Raw genomic sequence first — 7,897 nt, 5'->3', positions numbered from 1 at the left:
GAGCCAGACGACGAGGCAGGTGACGTGGATGTAGACGGGCTTGCGTTTGCGATACATGTGGATGGCGTGGACGATGGCGAGGTAGCGGTCAAAGCTGATGCAGACCAGGAACAGGATGCTGCTGTACAGGTTCAGGGCGAAGATCCATCCCATGATTTTACACATGCTGACCCCAAACAGCCAACCGTTGACCGCTTCCACCATCCAAAAGGGGAGGGTGAGGACCAGGACGAAGTCGGCGATAGCCAAATGCAGGATGAAGGAGTCGGTGAGAGTCCTGGAGTATTTATACCGGGCGATGATGAAGATCAGCACGCCATTTCCGAACACTCCCAGCACAAACACCAGTGAGTAGATGATGGGGATAAAGATGCTGTTGAAATAGCCTATGATAATGGGCTTGCAAGGCTGCGCGAATATCAAGCCACTTTCCAAATAGTCATAATCGACCTTTTGAGAAACGGAAAGTCTTGTTATGTAGCAGCAAAGGGTTTGATCAGCCCCCAGTCAGGCTCGTTCCAGCTTTAACAGCATTACACATACCAACAGCCAGCTATATACAAACAAGAGTGAGATACAGGGTAGAGCTCTCTCTATGTTGTTCCCCATCAAACACTCCCAGGATAGGGACAGCACAGGGTTAGATACAGAGTAAAGCTCACTCTACGCTGTCCCCCCATCAAACACTCCCAGGATAGGGACAGCACAGGGTTAGATACAGAGTAAAGCTCTCTCTACACTGTCCCCCATCAAACACTCCCAGGACAGGGACAGCACAGGGTTAGATACAATATAGATGTCATAGAAATATATCAGATTCTTAAGGGGCTTTGGCAGGCCAAATGCTGAGAGGATGTTTCCCCTCATGGGGAGAGCCAAGGGCACAGTCTCAGGATAAAGAGACATCAATTTAAGACTGAGATCAGGAGAAATTTCTTCTCTCGGACACTTGTGAGTCTTTCCCTCAGAGAGCTGTGGAGGGGCAGAGTCCTTGTGTATATTTAAGGCTGAGACAGAGAAATCCCTGATCAGTCAGGGAATCAAGGGATACGGGGAAAGGGTGTGGAAGTGGACATGATCAGGCATGAATGAGGAGAGCAGCCCTGATGGGCTGAATGGCCTACTCCTCCTGCTAGTCCCTGACACAGTGTGTATCCAGTATATCCCTCACTCTGATGTGTCCTGTCCTGATACTGAGCCAAACACAACAATGATATTTCCATGACTGTTTTATTACGTGTGTTTACAAATGAATATGCCATGGGAAGGGAAGACACCAAATACGCACAGAAGCGCTGACATCGTTCTACGCACAGTCTGACTTTGATGCCTGGCTAAAAATGATTAGATCGGAAATCACAGAGCGCTTTAATCATTGATACCGCGAATGCACACAAAAAGCAGTGTAGCTCAGAAAATAATTCACTTCAGAATTGATCAACTAGTTGCTCAGAAATGTTCGAAGTACAAGTTAGGGAGAACGAACCACCCACTGGGATTCTGCATCAAGCCCAGCCTGAACGTTAAAAGTCTCATAAAAGCTGCCATGTGTCTGGACAACGAATCTAGGAGGGGGATATTTAGCCCTACCAACCCCATCCCATCCCCAACTGCCCCATCTTGCCTGGGCTGGCCGTGTTGGAAAACTCTGCTCTCCTTCCCACCCCCAAATTATAGCCCTGCCCGTCTTTGCCCCTTCAGGGGGGTGGTTTCCAGCAGCTGTTTCCAACAGCAGAACAGCCTCTAAATGTGGGAGGCTATGTATGAGCGACTGACTGTGGGGCGGCCCACTGAGAGGGAGGGGGATTGGAGGAAGAGTGCATTTCTTTCTGGAGTTGCGCCATGTAGGAGGTGGGTGTTTGCAGGGAGGGTGTGTGTATGGAATAGCTTTGGTGCTGAGTTTTGTCTGGCTACAGATAATTTGTGAGGCCCTTCACGACGCGAGTATGTACAAATATCCTTCGAGTAGCATCACAAAGTTTGGGAGACCCATGCACTCCTCCTACATGACCAGTTTTCAAATAGAACACAGTGTGGAGCTGGAGGAGCACAACATCAGAGGAGCAGGAAAGTCGACGGTTCTTCAGAAAAATGGTTTTCAAAATCAGGTTTCAATATTCCCAGCAGGTTATTGTAAATTGCTTGTGAGAGGATGAGCGAGAGATTTTAGCTTGATTGCCAAGAGACACAGGATCTATTCCCCCACCGACTGAGAACAAATTTCCTCCTCAATTTCTCCCCTCACCTGAGGTGTGGTGAAGGCTTAAATCTGCCTCAGTCATCTATCTCTCTCTTTCTCTCTCTCTCTCTCTTTCTTTAATGAGAGAGCAGACCTATGGTCCTCCAGGATGAAGACAACTTTTGGCTGGAGATATCTAGAGGAGATGATGAGGGGAGTTGCTTTTCGATCGTCTGTTCCAAGCCTGTGGAACTGTCTACCTCAGGGAACACAGTTCTGAGAGTCTGAATGTTTTTTGGAGCTTTGTGTGAGTTAGGTTGTGTTGGGGTAGTTGTGGGGGAGTTATAGAAGTGGGGGGAGCCAGCAGAAGGGAGTCAACACTTCAAACAGATCGGGACCAATCTTATGAAACATGCAGCAATCTTGACAGGCCAAACTGCACCACACCACCACCCCCCTCCATTGGTTGGCTTTCTGATTGGCATGTCATGGTTTAACCATGAGTTTTTGTTGGCGGGTAATGGGGGCATTGAGTAGGGGGTAATGGAAGAAAGGGTTGGTGGCGGGGAATGGGGAGGGGGTTTGGCATTTCTCTACCATATCATGGAGTGCGAGGTGGAGGTTTCAGAGTCTGAGATGGCCGAGGTTGTCCGTTTGTGTTTCCCAGTCTGCCTTCCCGATGCCAGCCTCTTCTTTAGGCACCCCAAACGTACAAGTATCCTAACCACCTCATGCCGAAACCTGACCCCTATGAAGGCGTAGAGCAGGGGGTTCAGGCAGGAGTGGACCAGGCCCAGGCTCTGGGTCACCGTGCGGCTGATATCCAGGGCATTCAGCCTGGCACAGTCGGGGTGGATGGCGCTCAGAGACTGGAGGGTGTCGACGAAAAGGACCACGTTGTAGGGCAGCCAGCAGATGACGAAGACCACCACCAGAGCCACCACCACCTTGAGGGTCTTCTGCCTCTCCAGCATCTGGGCACGACACAGCGTCTTGAAGATGAGGCAGTAGCAGTACAGCATGCCAGCCATGGGGGCAAAAAAGCCAATGACGTGATGGGTGGCAATGATGGCGAGTTTCCAGGCCCCGGCGCTATCCGGGTGAAACATGTAGGTGCAGACGGTGGAGTTGAGGTAGCTCGAGGTGTAGGTGTCGCGGAAGACGAGGTCCAAGGTGGCCAGCAGGAGGCAGAAGAGCCAGACGACGAGGCAGGTGACGTGGATGTAGACAGGCTTGCGTTTGCGATACATGTGGATGGCGTGGACGATGGCGAGGTAGCGGTCAAAGCTGATGCAGACCAGGAACAGGATGCTGCTGTACAGGTTCAGGGCGAAGATGGCGCCAATCATCTTGCACATGGTGGTGCCAAACGTCCAGCCGATGACCGCCTCTACTGCCCAAAAGGGGAGGGTGAAGACCAGGAGGAGATCAGCTCCGGCTAAGTTTAGGATGAAGGTATCCGTGAGGGTTCTCCTGGTTGCCTTGTAGCATCCAGTGATCAGGATAACCATTGTGTTGCCAAAAACTCCCAATAGGAGGACGAGGGAGTACAGAACAGGCACAAAGACCCGCACAAAATTTTCGACTACAATGGGTCTGCAAGGCTGGCTAACCACAAGATCAGAGATATCAAAGTCGCCATAGTAGTCTTCCTTTAAAAGAGAAACAGAAAAGAAGCATTATTTCACAACTTTGGGGGCCTCACTTTCCATTTACTTGGTCTTTCTCTCTCTCTGATCGAGCGCCTCCCTGGAGGGAGTGAGTGGTAATTTATTTTGGCCAACTTGTCCCTCATCCAGGTGGGCGTGTCCCCTACGGGAGTCCGCAAGTGGCCAGGGGGAGGGGGGGTGGGGGTTTGAATTTTGAGGGCAGAAACTTTCGGGCCTAAAAGGGAGGGGGGTGGTTCTAATCGAGGGCTTTTGAGACGATCGAAGTGTGCGAAAGGATCCAGGGGGCAGAGTGTTTCGAATTTGAGCTGGGCCATTCACAGAGGGACAATTAAGGGTCAATCCCATTGCTATGGGTCTGGAGTCACATGTAGGCCAGCAGAACTCCTTCCTTGAGGGGAACAATTAGTTTGTCGGATGCGTTTTGTGAACGGGAGTGTCAGTAGTTTTCATATTTAACCTGAAGGGCTGGGGAGCCAAGGAAGATAAACTGGATTTAGATGCACATCATGGTTCAATTGGATAGCAGAACACACACTCGAGAGGCTGAATGGCTTCCTGCAGTATACCCAAGCTGCTCTATCCACTCACCAGGTCCTACGGAATTTTATTCATTCACGGGATGAGGGCGTTGCTAGCCAGACCAGCATTTATTGCCCATCCCTAATTTCCCAGAGGGCAGTTAAGAGTCAACCACATTGCTGTGGGTCTGGAGTCACATGTAGGCCAGACCAGGTAAGGATGGCAGTTTCCTTCCCTGAAGGGTGTTGGTGAACCAGATGGGTTTTTCCAACAATTGACAATGGATTCACGGTCATCATTAGATTATTAATTCCAGATATTTTATTGAATTCAAATTCCACCATCTGCCGTGGAAGGATTCGAACCTGGGACCCCAGAGTGTTATCTGGGTCTCTGGATTAACAGCCCAGCGATAATACCAATAGGCCATCGCCTCACCCTGCGACAGGAACCATTTGATCTTTGTGCTGATTTCCTGGGAAGGGGGTGTTGGGGGGCCAGGACCACATTCGCCTCTCACCAAACTGGAATTCATGAAAACTCCCAAATATCCATCTTCCCCATCCAACACTGGCCGTGAAATTGAGCCACTGGGGAATATATTACGAACCTCTTGAACGGCGCATTTCCGACAACGAGTTGCAAAGAGATGCAATCAGAGAGACCGAAGGCCTGGTCACAGGTTCAGGAGGAGGCCGCGAATGATGTCAAGGCCCTAGCTTTGGATTAATAAATCATTCAGAATCCCAGGCAGATGCTCCGAACTCGAGTTTGAATCCCTCGTTGGATTCTAGAGGGGTTTAGGTTTCACATAAAAAACGGGCAGTTGAACAGAGCGGTCTGGCCTACATGTGACTCCAGTCCCACAGCTCCCAACTCCTTACTGACTGCCTCCCACCCCACCTCTGCAGCCACTGTTAGCAATTACAGATAGTCCGGGATATCCTGTGTCTTTGAGTCAAACTAATGAATGAAGTCCTCAGGAGGAGGAAACTGAGAGGAAAATAATTGAGGCCCAAATCCTCATTTGGCCTCAACTGCATCCTGGGTTCCAAACATTAGGCCTTTGCAAAGGCCGTGGGAAAGTTCAGAGAGAAAGGATTCAATACCTAGGGTTTTCCGACGTGCGGATTGGTCAGAGCTCAGTTCCAGGCGGCAAATCAAAAGCTTAGAGGAGTTTTCTTTTTCTTCAACAGTGTTCCAGGTCATGCGGGCTCTAGAGAGAGCAGGAACCATACACAAGAGGGAAGGAAAATCCTGGGCTGAAGGGTAAAGGTGGTTGAGCTTAGGGGATTGGAACTAGATGAGTTGTAGAGCCAACACAACGCATTCTTTCCACACTGTATTTGGTGAATGATTCTTTGAGAGGCTTTGAAGAGTTAAGGCCATTTCGGATCAGGCCGCATTCTCATCGGAAGGCAGAGCAGGAGATCGAGGGGCTGAATGGCCTACTCCGGCTCTTATTCTCCAGCTGAAGTGGCACGGCGCTGTTTGAGAGATGAACAATGACGTGTTTTTTTGCATCTTCACCAGATTAGGTACAGAGCACGGAGCAGATGGGTTGAGTGGGTCTTCACAAGAAGAACATTATAGGGTAGGGTCGTCAAAATATAGTCAATCTTCAAGAGGACTGGAACGTGAGCGCCTCACACTAGGGCTATCCCTCATTCCAGGGAGTTTCCATTCTTTGGAGGAAGGAAGACATTTCAACTTCAAAATGTAGAGTCCAACTCTGATCTTCGGGTCAATTTCCTTGCTCATGGGCCATGGGAACGGATCTCTCTCCAATATTTCACTGGCTTCTCGCCTCGGCGACAGAAGATTCCAGACGCATGACCAGGCCAATGCCAGCCGCCTCCATACTGAAAGGCAGCGGTCACAAAGGACAGCATTGGTTCATTGTCTTCATCGGGTAGTTCCACACTGTCAGGAGGCTCAGGAACGCATGGAGGAGAAGTTTAAGCCTTGTAAGAGGTGATGAGATGTTTCAGACAACACAGAGGTTGACGGGTGTTGGTGGGGGGAGCCATGCAGGTGAAGCAGGGGATTGGAAAGAGATGTTGGGTAAACGAGTAGACCCAAAGACATCACAAGGCTGGGCTCAAGTGAGATCAACTACTTTTGATTCATGAAAGGGATAGAACGAGGACATTCTCAAATGGGGAAGATCTCAAAACAGTGGAGGTCCAAAGAGACTTGGGGAGTGGGGGGTGGGGGAATAGGGGGGGCGGGGGGGAGCGGGGCATTCCAGGGATGCTGATCATTAAAATACCAGGACCCAAGGTAATGATCAAAACATGCCATTTACATGCAAGCACCAGATTTCATAGGTGAGGGCTTCCAAATCTGCATTCTGAAGAATTAAAGCCTCGATAGGGAGCTCAGGGTGTCCAATTGGGTTTGAGCAAAAGTGAGAAGTTTAAAGAGAAAGAAAGCCGCATTGGGAGAACCAAAATGTGGTGTGGACAAACAAAGCCCATCGATATTCCACTCTTGAATTTCAGAACACATCCGCGCAGAAGGTTATTCTGCAAAGTAGGATTGTAGAGTGATAGAGCTCTACAGCTCAGAAAGGCCTTTGGCCCATCGCATCTGTGCTGGTCACGTCAGAGGCGGGGGAAACATGTTATAAACTGGATGGAAGACAGGCCGGCTTGGAGAAAACAGAGAATTCCTAAATAAAATGTCGTGTGCGTCAACAAAACAAAGAACTGCAAAGGCTGGACAGTGGTGAGGCCACTTTTGGAATAATGTGCTCAATACTGGTCTCTTTGCTACAGGAAAGGTGTTGCGAAACTTGAGAGGGTTCAGAAAAGATTTACCAGGATGTTGCCGGGGTTGGAGGGTGTGAGCAACAGGGAGAGGTTGAAGAGGCTATTTTCCCTGGACCTGAGGGACAAACTTATAGAGGTTTATAAAATCATGAGGGGCATGGATAGGCTGAATAGTTAAGGTCTTTTCTCCAGGGTAGGGGAGTCCAAAACTAGAGGGCATAGGTTTGAGGTGAGAGGGGGAAGAAATTAAAGGGTCACTCTTTCAGGACTGAAATGATGAGAGTTTTTCTCATTCAGGAGAATGTACGACTTTGGCACTGTCTGTCTCAGAAGGTGCGAGAGGAGATGATTGGTTCCTCTAGATCCTCTGCACCAGGTACTTGGGGCTGAATGGCCTCCTCCAGTTCCTCTGTAATAGGCTCACAGACTGAAGGAGCCAGCCCCTGCTTCCACAATTAAATAAACACATTTTATCTCAATCGCGGTTTATTTGTATGTTGTCCGAAAATATCACGAGACCGTCACGCGAGGAAAGGTTAGCGAGCTCCGACACAATGGTAAGAGAAAGCACAGACTGATAACGGCCTAGCCCTGTCCTGGGAGTGTTTGATGGGGGACAGTGTGGAGAGAGCTTTACTCTGTATCTAACCCCGTGCTGTCCCTGTCCTGGGAGTGTTTGATGGGGGGACAGCGTAGAGGGAGATTTAGTCTGTATCTAACCCCGTGCTGTCCCTGTCCTGGGAGTGTTTGATGGG

The 7,897-nt window shown here is 49.6% G+C and overlaps 1 protein-coding gene across 1 annotated transcript in view; it reads right to left on the bottom strand.

The window, feature by feature from the left end:
- Positions 1-1,211: 1,211 nt before the first annotated feature.
- Positions 1,212-7,897, bottom strand: part of LOC109925403 (C-X-C chemokine receptor type 3-like) — a 22,828-nt gene continuing 16,142 nt past the window's right edge. Inside the window, exon 2 of the mRNA XM_048620523.1 lies at positions 1,212-3,831. Coding sequence (XP_048476480.1) covers positions 2,773-3,831 — 1,059 coding nt within the window. The 3' untranslated portion in view covers positions 1,212-2,772. The remainder of the gene's footprint in view (positions 3,832-7,897) is intronic.

This window comes from Rhincodon typus, chromosome 47 (genome assembly GCF_021869965.1).
Source record: "Rhincodon typus isolate 14 chromosome 47, sRhiTyp1.1, whole genome shotgun sequence".
Taxonomy (NCBI): Eukaryota; Metazoa; Chordata; class Chondrichthyes; order Orectolobiformes; family Rhincodontidae; genus Rhincodon; species Rhincodon typus.
Note: the sequence above shows the minus strand (reverse complement) of the source record. Positions and strands in the feature narration are given on the sequence as shown.